Source organism: Macrobrachium rosenbergii, chromosome 13, assembly GCF_040412425.1.
Source record: "Macrobrachium rosenbergii isolate ZJJX-2024 chromosome 13, ASM4041242v1, whole genome shotgun sequence".
Lineage (NCBI taxonomy): Eukaryota > Metazoa > Arthropoda > Malacostraca > Decapoda > Palaemonidae > Macrobrachium > Macrobrachium rosenbergii.
Window position 1 is genome coordinate 20,737,658 of NC_089753.1, and position 13,640 is coordinate 20,751,297.

Genomic DNA, 13,640 nt, shown 5'->3' on the forward strand with positions numbered 1-13,640 from the left:
CAAATGTAGCAGAATATAATGCTAATTTACTAGGGCTTTCTAAAGGGTATAGGTCATTGGTAAGACAGTGTTTCAATTTAGGTTTTTCGAATATCCATGACCATGTACAGTAATAAAGAATTTCCCAGAATTCACAAATGATGTATTGCAGGATTATCAGGGAGGACAGGAATATGTATATTTTCTTTCTCTAAAATCTATGGCCTCATCTGTAACCCCAGATTTCCCCCTATCCTCTAAGGCTTCCAAACCCTCTTCCACTACTCTTTCTCAGCCTTCTTTTTCTAGCCACCTTTCAGGGAACTTTCCGAGTGCTTCAGTAGCTCATCCGGCATCTATGCCTCTAGTGGGTTTGTCTTCCGTACCATCTATGGCGAATCCTGTACCATTGCGTAGGCTTCTTACAGCGTTTCTGCGGCAGCTGGCGGTGCGCTTGCCACAACCTTTAATCCTGCGGTTCCGATAGTTTCCGCTATTCCTCTGGTACCTAACATGTCTAGTATTTCGTCTCCTCCTTTTCCTTCGGGTTCGGTACCTTGTAACCTTCCCTTCGAAAACCTTTTGAGTTTGGGACCAATGGGAACGTTCTCTACTTGTCCAACATTGTCGACGGGAGCTCCGGTAGTAACTCCGAGTGTGGCTTCTTCTTCTTTCCTTCCTCCTTTGGTTCCTCCTTTTTCAAATTTTCTGACAGTTTCCTCTGTCCTTCTGGCTAAGGCAGGCCTTGTAGGTTCGGGTTTGATTTCGGGTAATCAAGTACCCTTTCCCTCGTCTACTCTAAGTACGGGACCTTCTGTTCCGGATCCCCAGTCTCATGCGACCCTACTACATCCCGGTTTGCGTGGTGTGGGTGTTGCGGTCTCTCCGCTCTCAGGAGTGGGCGTTGTCCGTCCAGGTGTGACCGACCCAGGTGTTCTGTCGTCATCTTTAGCGGGTGCGGGTTTTGCGCAACCTATTTCGACAAATCCCAGGGACTTTGAGAACGATTCACCGGGTGTCCGTATTGCGCACCCAGGGGTGTTCAGTTCTGGATCATCAGATACTACGTTTGTTAGGTGTCAGCCTGTCTCATTTCCGGTTTCGGCTCAGTCAGACCATTTCGACAAAGACTGTTCCTGCGAAGAAGAGGATCAGATACCGGAGGCTAGTCTTCCTTCGGCCAGTGAGTCGGAATATAGGAGGATGTTGGACTTTATTCAATCGCTGTATCCGCAGTCTAAGGCTCAGGAGGAGCCGATACAGCAGAACCAAGCGATGTTCGAGTCGCTTTATGCAACTAAACCGATGGTAACACAATCACCAAAGAGCAGGCTCTGAGAGAGGCTGACAATAGGTTAGCAGTAGTAGTAGGATTGGGCAAGCAGGATTCAGCTTTGCTTCCTATTCGGAAGGGCTTCTATCGGGTCGCGGGTAACCCTTCTGCGGGTGTTAGGGTGCCGCTAAAAGAATCGGTAGAGGCACTCCTATCTCGGGTTCCATCATCGAACCGTCTCGTATCTATCTCGGCCAGGGAAGCCAGCATATTAGAAGACACCTTCTGCAATCAGTCGGAGGCGCTTTCACATACTATGTGGATGTTATCCGGTCTGATGGGATTCTCAAACAGGACAGTTATTCTCCATCTGACCCGACACTCTTCGACAACCTCATCACGTCAGTGTCCATGGGACTTGCACACCAGGCTAACGTCTCTGCAGGATGCACTACCTTTTTAGGGAAGAAGAGGAGGGACTTCTACCTCAATCATCTGCCACCTCATTTTCCAGACGTCCACAAGAGGGCACTGCTGAGGGCTCTGTTGGCGCTCAGCAGCAGTCTGTTCAGAGAGGAAGACGTGTCGGCTATGATCAACTTCGTTCGTCTACATCGGCAATGAACAGGGTTGCAGCTCAGACTGCTAGATCTCCAAGGGGGGCTAGAATGTCCTCTCCTTCGAAGCGCTCTCGCTCTAAGTCGCCAGGAGGTTCTCCTAAAAGAGTACGATTTGTTGCCAAACCTTCTAGTTCTGCCCCGGATCCGAAACCTTCCAGTCGCAAGAAGGTTTTTTGGAGATAGGAGACATTCCCCTCACTTTCACCAGTAGGAGGTTGCCTTGCCCTATGCTGGGACATCTGGCAGGATTGGGGCGTGGAGAGTTGGGTAGTGGAGGTCTTGAGGAGGGGTTACAAAGCCCCTTTTCACTCTCATCTCCCGCTATCCAACACACCAGTACATCTTCCCAGTTACTCCCCTTCTTCCATCAGGGATTAGCTTTGGCGGCAGAGATTCAAGCCCTTTTAGAGAAGGGGAGCCTTAGAGCCCGCTCCTCCTTCTCCAGGGTTCTACAGCCGGATCTTCGTGGCCCCAAAGCAGGAGGATCTTGGAGACCCGATCATAGACCTCTCAGGTCTCAACAAGTTTGTAACCTCAACGAAGTTTCATATGGAAACTTCCCTAGTCGGTGCTGCAGTCGGTTCGGAGGGAAGACTGGATGATTTCAGTGGACCTCAAGGATGCTTATCTCCAGATTCCAGTTCATCAGGAATCTCGGAAGTTCCTCTTCGTTCTCGGGTCCAACTGGAACATTTCAGTTCAAAGTCCTCTGCTTTGGTCTGACCACAGCACCTCAGGTATTCACAAGGATGATGTCTCCTGTCTCGGACACCATGCATCGTTGGGCTTCCGAATGAGAAGATACCTCGACGACTGGTTGATTCAAGCTTCGTTGAAAGACGAGGCTCTGCAGGCGAGGGATTTTCTATTGAACTTATGTCAGGAGTTAGGCATAAGAATCAATTTAGACAAGAGTTCTCTTTTTCCAACTCAAGTAAAGACGTACCTGGGAATGATGATTCAGACGCATCATTTGAGGGCTCACCCGACAGAGGAGCGAATTCTAGCAATTTTAAGCCAACTGGAAACTTTCATGTCAAGCAAAGTGCAACCTGTGAGCTTATGGAAAAGTCTGCTGGGCCGGATGGCCTCCCTATCCCTTCTTGTTCCAGGGTCTCGTCTCCGGATGCGTTCTCTGCAGAGGTGTCTCAGGAATTGTTGGGACTTTCGGGAAGAAAACGCGCTAATAGTCTGGGACGATTCTTGCCTGAAGGATCTTCGGTGGTGGTCAGAACATCATCTGACCACCGGCGTAAGGTTAGACTCCCCCCTTCCAGACATACATCTGTACACAGATGCCTCGGATCAGGGTTGGGGTGCAACCCTGGAGGAATCTCAGGCCCAGGGCCTTTGGAGGGATGTGGATCGGGAGGAGTCCATAAATTACAGAGAGATAAGAGCAGTTGAAGAGGCGCTGAATCACTTTGCAGAACATGTAAACAACAAGACCGTAGCGTTGTTCTGCGACAATGTTACAGCAGTATCTTATCTCAAAAAGGAGGGGGGAACGAGATCATGGGTGTTGAACGATGTAGCACAGAGAGTTCTCCGATGGTGCGAAGAACACACAGTTTCGCTCATTCCCCAGTTCGTGTCGGGAAAGCTCAATGTCTTGGCGGACGCTCTGAGTCGATCTCAGGAAATTCTCGGAGGGGAATGGACATTAGTGCAGGACGAGGTGCAACTGCTGCTCAAGAAATGGCCAGCGACGGTAGATCTTTTCGCCACCAGGATGAACCATCGCCTTCCAGTTTACTTCTCCCCGGTAGCCGACCCCATGTCCTGCAGGACAGATGCAATGTTGCACTCATGGGACAGTTTACAGGTCTATGCTTTTCCTCCCTTCGGGATGATACAGGAAGTGTTAGCAAAACTCAGAATCTGCAAAAACACTCAGATGACATTGATCTGCCCGTTTTGGCCCCAGAGACCTTGGTTTCCGGACCTCCTGGACCTGTTAACAGAAGTTCCAGTATTCCTCCCAGAGAGGAGAGATTTACTCAAACAGCCGCACTTCCACCACTTCCACCGGAACCTCCGCGTGCTGAAGCTAGCTGCGTGGAGACTATCCAGCGAGCGGCCCGTCATGCGGGACTCTCTAAAGCAGTGGCTAAACAACTGTCTCTCTGCCTAAGGAATTCGACCAGGAAGTTATACCAGGCCAAGTGGGCAATGTATCGCGTGTGGTGCCGAAACAAAGGACATTCTATTTATTTCAACGGTTCGCGAAAGTAGCAGACTTCTTGCTATTTTTAAGGAGAGACAAGAAACTTTCCTTCTCAACAATTGCTGGGTACAGGTCAATGCTAAGCAGTACGTTCCGTTTTCATCTTCCGGAACTTTCATCCAGTAAGATTCTCCATGACCTGTTGAAGTCTTTTAAAATAGAGCGCCCAATTCTTCCACTTTGGGCCCCCTCGTGGGATTTAGCGGTTGTATTGAGTTTCCTAAAATCGGCAGCCTTCGAACCTTTAGAGTCTTCGCCCCTAAGGCAATTAACTAAGAAAGTCCTCTTTCTAATTGTGTTGGCTACAGCCAAGAGGGTCAGAGAGATTCGGGCGATATCCAGGACAGTCTCCTTCTCGGGAAACGATATTTTTCTTTCGTATTTACCAGAATTTGTGGCAAAGTCAGAATCGGAAATGAATCCGTTACCTAGAGCATTCAAAGTCACGTCCTTAGAAGACTTTGTAGGTGGCGACACTGCTGAAATGTTGTTATGCCCAGTGAGGGCTTTAAAAGCCTACCTGTCTCGGACCGAGAAACTTTTGCCTCGCCCAAGAACGTTATTTGTCTCTCCTAAATGCCCTTCACGTTCGATCTCTAAGAATGCAATCAGTTTCTTTCTGCGGGAAGCTATTCAACAAGCGTCAGAGGACTCTTCTTCTTCTTTGGAACCTTCAACTTCGTCTGCCCGTCCGAAGGCACATAGCATCAGAGGAATGGCGACATCGTTGGCCTTCCTTAAGAATTATTCGGTGTCGACCATCCTAGAAGCGGCCACTTGGAAATCAGTGTCGGTCTTTACAACCTTTTACCTCAGAGACATCCAATTTTCGTCGGGGAAGGGTTACTCGCTCAGTCTGTTTGTGGCAGCCAACACGATATTGTAGGTAGGATAAGATCGGGGTGGAGGGAAGTTAGGTTAGGTTTCAAGATAGGCTAGGAATCGGGAATTCTGAATTGATCAGGAGCTATAGGTTAACATTAGGTAGGATATTAGCACGATGTAAATAGACTGAGCCAGATTGATAGGATTTTCTTCAACACCCCCCCCCTTCTGTACAGGTGTCGGCTGCATCATACTGCGAAGACCGAAGAGACTGCACATTCAACTTTTCCTCCATACATGCGAGGCTACAATAGCCACATGGGAGGTTCATCGTACCCCTCCATACATGAGAGTGCTTTGATTAGCCACATGGGAGGTTCATCATCCCCTCCATACATGAGAGTGCTTTGATTAGCCACATGGGAGGTCGTCGTTCTCTGCTACGCATGAGAGGCTTTGATTAGCCACATGGTAGGTTAGTTTTGCTACCCTCTATCCATGAGGAGGTTTGAATACCATCAGAGGTAGCTCGACTCAGACAGTACTGAGACTCGAGACTGACGCCGAGGGTACTCTCTCTCTCCAGGCATTCTCTCTTGCCGAGTGGATAACCAGGTGAGAATACTTGCGTATAGGTAAAGTAGGTGAATAATGAGTGCCTGCCTTCCCGTTTGGCAGGTCGGGCTGAAATTAGATTGATCCCACCTCCATAAAATTTTGTTAATCGGGCTAATTCAGGTGTTCAGGGGGTGTATTGCAATATGAAGTTTTCATAATAAAACTAATATTGTAATACCTACCTGAACACCTGAATGATTCCCCTCCTCCCCACTTCAGTTTGATTAGTGATAAGCAATTGGGAACCCGGCCTCGCGGCTGGGACTTGCAGCAGTGTTGCCAACAGTACTTAAGGGAACTCATCTTGACAAGATTTCCTGTAAGCGTTGGTAACGCTGACAGTTAATTACCCAATTATTGGGTAAAAAGTTACGGGGATAGTTCGGGCTGGTAGGTAGCCAGGGCTAATTCAGGTGTTCAGGTAGGTATTACAATATTAGTTTTATTATGAAAACTTCATTTTTGATAAAACAAGGTTTTATATATACTTAGCAAGTAATTACTGAATGGAGCCTGTCCCTCCTCCCTGCACATGGACAAAGAACACAAATGAACTGAGCTCTTTAGCTACATTGTACCTATTCTTCCCCAAAAGTGGGTGGGGAACTCATCTGCACCAAAACAAAAGAGCGATACCATGAATTTTCAATTCTTAAGCTGCCGTTAAGCTCTTTGTTGGGTGAGTCGGTAGAGCTGCGGACTGTCACTCGATGGGCCGGAGTTCAATTCCCCAGCCGGCTGATGAAGAATTAGAGGAATTTATTTCTGGTGATAGAAATTTATTCCTTGCTATAATGTGGTTCGGATTCCACAATAAGCTGTAGGCCCCGTTGCTAAGTAACCAGTTGGTTCTTAGCTACGTAAAATAAGTCTAATCCTTCGGGCCAGCCCTAGGAGAGCTGTGAATCAGCTCAGTGGTCTGGTAAAACTAAGGTATACTTAACTTGCCTTAAGCTGCCGTTTAAAGTAGAAACTATAGCTATGTAATTACTTGGTAAGTATATATAAAACCTTATTTTATATAAAACTGTCATTTCTCTGTGCTCATGCTATATTTAAAGGTTGAGTATATCATATTGTTTGTACAAAGCCGTCCTACCAAAAATAGACCAGTCCAAGCATGTGACTCCTTGTTAGGCTCAAGAACTTTTTTTGGATAACGTTCGATCAACTGTTCACTTTTCTAGTGCCCTAATAGCAAAATTTGCTAATCACAAGGGTCCTACTCTCCTAAATAGCTATTCAGGCTTGTACCACCAAGCTCTTGTATGGCAGATTCTCTGTTACTATTTCACTGGGTGACACAGGTCAGAGCCCAGAAAAGGGATTTTGACAAGGAAAATCTATTTCTGGGGGAAGACCTGTTCAATTTGACCCATCCCTGCACTTCTTTCCCACCCGGGTGACATACTAAGCTTGGTGGGTGCTAATATTGGGATGACGTTGCCGGTCTTGATGACGCCTAGTGGGTGAGCAGGTGGGTATCCTTGGTTCGGCTTTGTAAACGGCACACCCAATTTGGGAATTTGAGAATAGAGAGATCTTTTGGACAAAGGCCTGTGATAGTGAATTCGCTCACCCCTAGTGTATACCGACACGATTATAGGTGTTCAGGGGTGGTAACCCCTGGCATTCTAGATAGCTTTTTCTCTGGTATATGTAGCAATACTTATACCTAGAAATGAGTGCTAAATGGAACCATTTCACTGGGTGACACAGGTCTTCCCCCAGAAATAGATTTTTCCTTTGTCAATATCCCTTTTTTTATTACAAACCTGTCAGTTTAGACATACGGGCCTTCTCACATCCCCTCTAGTTACTCGAGAAGTCCAGTCCACATAACAGGAATGACTGGCAATCATTGGTGGTGCTGTGGTTCCTGGATATGTGGCCAACACAGGAAGCATTCCTCTTCATTTTATGCTGTTTCTTGGGTTGTTGACTGCACAGATAGACTCATGTAAACTGAAAGATTTGTGTTAGAATGTGAATTTTTTCACTTTTTTGTCATCTCAGTGAAAAGGCAGTTTGTTATAGGCTTAGAAGTATACATTCAGTTGCTTCTTGTCCAACAACTGGCATTTATAAGGCAATGGTATGTACTCTGTATATGCATATCAGACTCCGTTACAAGGAGATTCTACTTCCCTTCTTGCTAATTGAGTGCGGGAACCACCTTGCTCTCTAGGTGCAGTCAAAATAAAGTGCAAGTGAAAGAGAAAGCAGGAGCTTGTCTCACTGGTACCTCTTCAGGGTACCACTGCAATAAGTAGTTAACCTTGACTAACGTTGTCTGATTGGCTAGGAAGTGTAAAAAGCAAAAAATTCTTGCTTGGGCATGTGTACATTAAGAAGGAAATGTTTGCCAGGGAGTTGTATATATTAAGCATAAATTTTTTTTCCATGTTGCAAAAGTTTTCTTTTTCGCTCGTGTAAGGGAATATTAAAACAACTCTTGAAGTAACTGATCATCATACTTTTTATTCCATTATACTCTTGTGATATAGCTTCACATATGATCTTGGTTTGAAATGTTTACCTGTTACAAGAAGGAATTAGGTAATTTAGCAGTGCAAAGACTTTAAAGTTCAGTAATGTAGTACCCTCTGTAAGATTCTTTCGTTCACTTAAACCCTTAGACTTTAAAGTTCAGTAATGTAGTACCCTCTGTAAGATTCTTTCGTTCACTTAAACCCTTGACTGTTTATGAATTACATAAATTCATTAAACATAGCAGATAATGTAGTACAGCATGTAAACAGTGTTTCTAAAGTAATTTTAGTGTCAATTAGTATCTGTGATTCTTTTTTGCCCATGGTTTCCCTAATTGCATCGTAGTTTGCTTTAGTTTATTTCTCTAAAATTGCAGGTATGTAATAGTATGCTTTACACTTATGCCACTAATTCCTAGAATTACATGCAGAGTACTGTCTATTGCACATTGTGGAACAATTTTTTTGTGTTTTTTATACTGTACTATACCTTTGTTTCAAAATGGTAAGTTTTTATTTTGCTGTATACAGCGTTTCATTATTATTTTTGGATCTAACATGATTTTTGAACGATTCTACTCATACCGAAGTATATCCCTGTGTGGAAGTGATGTCAAGTGATCTTGGGATGGATTCTTGTACAGTAATTATGTTTAATACTGACAGATAGCTATGGAACAAGTTCACTCTCTGAGAATTGGTTTCAAATCATATTTGTTCAAGTCTGCCAAGCTTTGAGCTCTTTGTGGTTTGACAGATTCTTTATAAGTTAGTTATGCAGCAAGATAATTTTTTTTTCTTTAGGGATTTACATGTCATTTTGTTTTACTGTGTAATGTTGTTCTTTGTGAATTTACCTCAAGTTTTACATTAAATGTAAGATAAAAGTTTACATCATATGGATAGGAGGATATACTGTAGTTAGCAACAAGCATATCTGAAGTAAGTTTAGTGATGATCTAGAGGTAAATTCACTTAAAACTTTGCGCAAACAATAACTACTTAGTCTATAAGGAATCTGTCAGTCCTCAGTCTGCTCAAAACTTTGTAATCTTAAAAACTTTGAAAGACAAAAGTGTACATCCAGTAAAGAGCAGGGTATAGGCAGTGATTAAATATTGCAGAAAGAATTAATTTGTAATAACCATAAATCCCTTTTTGGTGGAATTCCTCCTTTATCTTTGTAGATGAAGTTCCATGTACAATTTGGTAACTTGAGTGGTGGCTCTTGAGATGATAACAGATCACTTCTGGTCATGCCATGTTAATATATTCAGGATGGTTTTGACTACTCAACAAGGAGCAAATTTACTTGTAGTTACAGGAAGTGAGATTATCCAAGAGAACAACAAAAGTTCTCTACCAGTCAAAAACCCAGAGGATCATCCTTTGTGAATGTTTTAATGTGCCAGTTAGTAACTTGCCCTTACCCAGACTTAGCATATAAATAATTTTGTATGATATTTAGTTTCAAAGGTATCCTTGCTCAGCTTCAAGGTATCCTTGCTCAGCTTGTTTCGCGTACAAGAAGGAGAAGGTGATTTTAGCTTCAGTGGTGCTTGTTTTCATTAAAGTCAACCTTTCAGTGGGATTGGTTCGAGTTGCACAGTGACTCGGACTCACTTAGCTAGCCTTTGGTTTAAACCTTTCATTACCCTCTTGGCAGGATTCTGAATGTCATGAAACCAGGTAAATTCAAGAGTGGCATTTGAGGCCTTCGGGTAATGCGAGACCTTTGATCTGAGTAAATTTTTATGTAATCCAAGCAGATTTTTTTTTTATGATCAATCTTCGTCTTTATAATCTTTGCTTTTTTAAGAGTCAGCAACTGAACACAGAGCTTTGAGGTTTGGAGTCTGGGTTAAGATTCCTCAGGCTTTGTTCCAACCCAGAGATTCTTGTGGAAAAAAAAGTGCAAAGTACTGTATTAGAGACATGTGTCGTCTCTGTCAGTACTTTATTTATATTTCAAGCAGTGCTTTTGTTTTCCTCAATTTTTGAATTTCTGTCATCTAATACAGTGACTATTTGAGATTATAAATCTTACTACACGAAATGAAGTATCCAGACTTCCATGTAGAATAAATATCCTTATTTTAATTTGTCGTTACAGTTTATAGACTTCTTACTGAGCTTCGTTTCCCCTGTTTTTTATAGCAATTCCTCCTATATTTTATTTCATTTCATTCTTATAATTATGAATTTTCCTTATACCTCACGAAAAACACTCTTTTCCTATTATTTCAGTATTTACATTTTTTATCCACGGCAAAGTTAGAACAATGAACAGAGAATTCTTAAAATGCTGTTGATCAGTTTAGTGCATAGATAACTTTTGTGGTCAGATGAAATGGAAAACAACATTTCTTAATTGCATTCACGATGGCTTGAAAATCAGTTTGGATCATCGAGATGTTTAAGCATGTGACATTGCAAAGAATATTTGTGAGTAGCTCTGTATGGACACTTAGAACAAGCAAAGGGTTTTTCACCTGTATGTGTTCGAATGTGGGTTTTCAGATTCCCCTTTTGAGCAAAGGCTGCTGGGCATAATTGACACTTATAAGGCTTTTCTCCTGTGTGTATCAGTATGTGTTTCATCAAGTTTACCTTTATCCAAGAAGAGTAAGGACAGAAGGTGCATTTGTATGTCTCTTCTTTCTTCTCCCCTTCAGAACCTTTGGCACGGGCACTTGACCGAGGCACAACCTGCAAGTAAATCAACCGGTTAGTGTGAAGTACAAGTGTATGAACATATATTCTTAAGGCTGCAAAAAATCACATTTCATTACAAAACTGATTTTCAAGTTCACAGGCTAACTCCAGGAAAGAAGTACAGTAAAGAAAAGCTAACTGTACATCCAGGAACAATTACATATCAAGGTTATAGACCTCCGTACGGGGCAGTGCTGTTAATGAACCTCACGTTGTGCACTAGGCATTACTTAAGTTTCTTTGCAGCGTCCCTTTGGCCCCTAGCTGCAACTCCTTTCATTCCTTTTACTGTACCTCTGTTCGTATTCGCTTCCATCTTATTTTCCACCCTTTTCTAACAGTTGTTTCATAGTGCAACTGTGAAGTCTTCCTAATGTTACACCTTTAATTACACTTCCTAGTGTTACACCTTTAAAACCTATTTATTCTCAATTTCTGTTTAAGTGCTGAAAGACCTCACAGGCCCCAGTGCTTGGCCTTTGGCCTAAATTTTATATTCCATTCCATCCACAGTTGTAGACAAAGTCTGTTACATGTATGTTTTGTGGACAGGAATAATATTACAGAAAACATAATTCTCAAATTAGATAACAAGATGAATTCTACCCTACACTGTACAAGAAGCCGTAATATTTCTTAAATTATTTGTGTATCGTTTATGAACTTTAGGTATGCATTTTCAGCATAAGGAATGCATATGAAGTAATATTTTAATGAAGTTGACATCTGAAATACGGTGGTACCTTTGGTATTCAAACTCTTTGAGTAAAAAATTACTTGATGGTCGACCATTGCACTTTGTGCTTGACCAGACAGACAGTACAGGCTAGAACATGTATGAGAGAAGGTGTATTACATTTGTGCATTTCCATGCTGTAACACAGCTAAAGTGGTTAGTTTACCTACAGCTGTCGCTCAGTCGACAACTCCACAAAACTTACTTTTTTTTTTCTTGGTATTTTAGTGCAAGTCACCATGGGGCATAAGAAAGTTGCAGATGAAAACAGACCAAAAAGAAAAGTAGAAAAGCAATGTAGATTAAAAAGAAAATCATTGCAAGGTTTGAAAGCAGTGTCCATGTTGATGATCTGGCTAAGAGTTCTGTATGCCCAAATCTACAATCACTACAATATTGCAGCACAAAGAAGCTGTCAAAAGAATTGATGTTACTAAAGGAAAAAACTAATAGAAAACAAAAGGTTGCAAACAGTTGATGAAGTTGAGAAATGGTGCTAATATTGATAAATGAAAAACAGTTAGTCCGCAGTGTGTTTTTGAGGCCTCCATTTGTGAAGAAGGCAAAAAGAGTTGCATGCTGATTTATTTAAAAAATCCCTGGAACAAGGGCTGATACTGGAGTACTTGTGTTCAAAGCCAGTCGTGGATAGTTTGAGAAATTTAAGAGAAGTTGCATACACTGTGTGCTGAGGCATGGAGAGGCTGCCAGTTCTGATAAAGATGCTACAGGAGAATATGTTAAAAGAAGACTGCATAGAGGCTGAGGGTTTTGTTTCTTAACAAGTGTTAAGTTGTGGTGAGACAGGGTGGTTCTTGAAAAAAAATTTTAAACAGGGCCCATATCACTCAGGAGAAGCCACTGCCAGGATACAAACCACCAAAAGACGGACTCTCTTTTGCTGTGTGGGACTGCAAGTTGGGATTTAAAACTGAAGTCTTTGCTTAATCTACGAAGGTCGTATGAAAGAAAGATAACTGACATTTCCCTCGTACTATCTTCTTTCACCCAGCAGCCAGTGGCCAAATGCAGGTTGGTTATATAAAATAGGTTCTAATCTCTGTTGCTGAAGAAAAAGTAGTGCTGTTTTTTGAGTAAGTGGATGGAGATCTCACCACCTCACTCATCTGTCATTAGCTAACTGTCTTGTCACAAAGCTTCAACAACTGGATGAGCTTTTGCCAAAGGTATATCCATAGACTGTAAAAGACTTCAGGTTTATAAATTTAGGGTAAATGCAAATTATCTTGAATTTGCAACACTGCATTGTAGTTAATGTAAAGTTTTGGTATTCTTTTCCTGCCACTGATTTGCCTCTCTCTGGTAGCCTTCCCTCCTCTGGGAAGCAAGTCTATTGCTTCCTGTGTAGTTAAATACTAATGTCCTTCCTCTTTTCTGTACTTCTTGATTTCTTCAGACCTAGGGTAGATGAAGGCATTTGGTTGTAAATCTTATTTGTCTTATTTAGGAAGGTAGAATCAGGGTGAATTAGAAAATGCAAGTATGACAGATTGGCAGCAGTGTTGGCAAGAATGTTCCTCAGCATACAGCAAAAGAGAGAGAGAGAGAGAGAATCTTTATGGGTGTGGGATTCCAGCTTATGAGCCTTTTGGAAAGGTGCATGAGGTGGATAACATGGATGCTTTCAGAAGAGGTTGGTCATCCTCAACTCAGCAGTTAAATAAGTTGCCATTGATAACTTAAGTAAACTTTTGAGATGAGAAAGATTGGTGGGAAAATTTTTTTTATTCATTCCATCATTTCCCAAGACCAGACATGGATAAAAATATAAATATACTATAGAATACATTTTACTGTATTTCTTGAACTGCCATTTGTACATAATGGAAGAACATGCAATTATGTCATAGCAGTACAGTACACAGCAGGATTAATAGAGCATTTTAGAAATGAAAAACATTTGAAAGTTTATGTTCTGCTCTGTTACCCTTATGTAATAAAGTATAAACTATAAAGCTTTTGGCATCTCGTGAAGTAGTCTGAGGTTGACATTGCAGATTTTATTCATTCATCCAACATACATTTATTGTGGTGCCTTCTTCAGGTAAATATTTACTATTCAGTTAATTGAGTCTTCATGATAAGTTACTATAAAAAACTTTGATTGGTAACAGTAGACAAAAATCATAAAACA

At 42.1% G+C, this 13,640-nt stretch overlaps 1 protein-coding gene and 1 long non-coding RNA gene across 2 annotated transcripts in view; one reads left to right on the forward strand and one right to left on the reverse strand.

Moving 5' to 3' along the window:
• LOC136844978 (uncharacterized) overlaps nt 1-13,640 on the forward strand; it is a 122,677-nt gene that overhangs the window by 10,725 nt on the left and 98,312 nt on the right. The gene's annotated exons all lie outside the window — the stretch shown is intronic.
• LOC136844976 (longitudinals lacking protein, isoforms H/M/V-like) overlaps nt 9,831-13,640 on the reverse strand; it is a 188,928-nt gene continuing 185,118 nt past the window's right edge. The window contains exon 6 of the mRNA XM_067114464.1: nt 9,831-10,743. Coding sequence (XP_066970565.1) covers nt 10,429-10,743 — 315 coding nt within the window. The 3' untranslated portion in view covers nt 9,831-10,428. The remainder of the gene's footprint in view (nt 10,744-13,640) is intronic.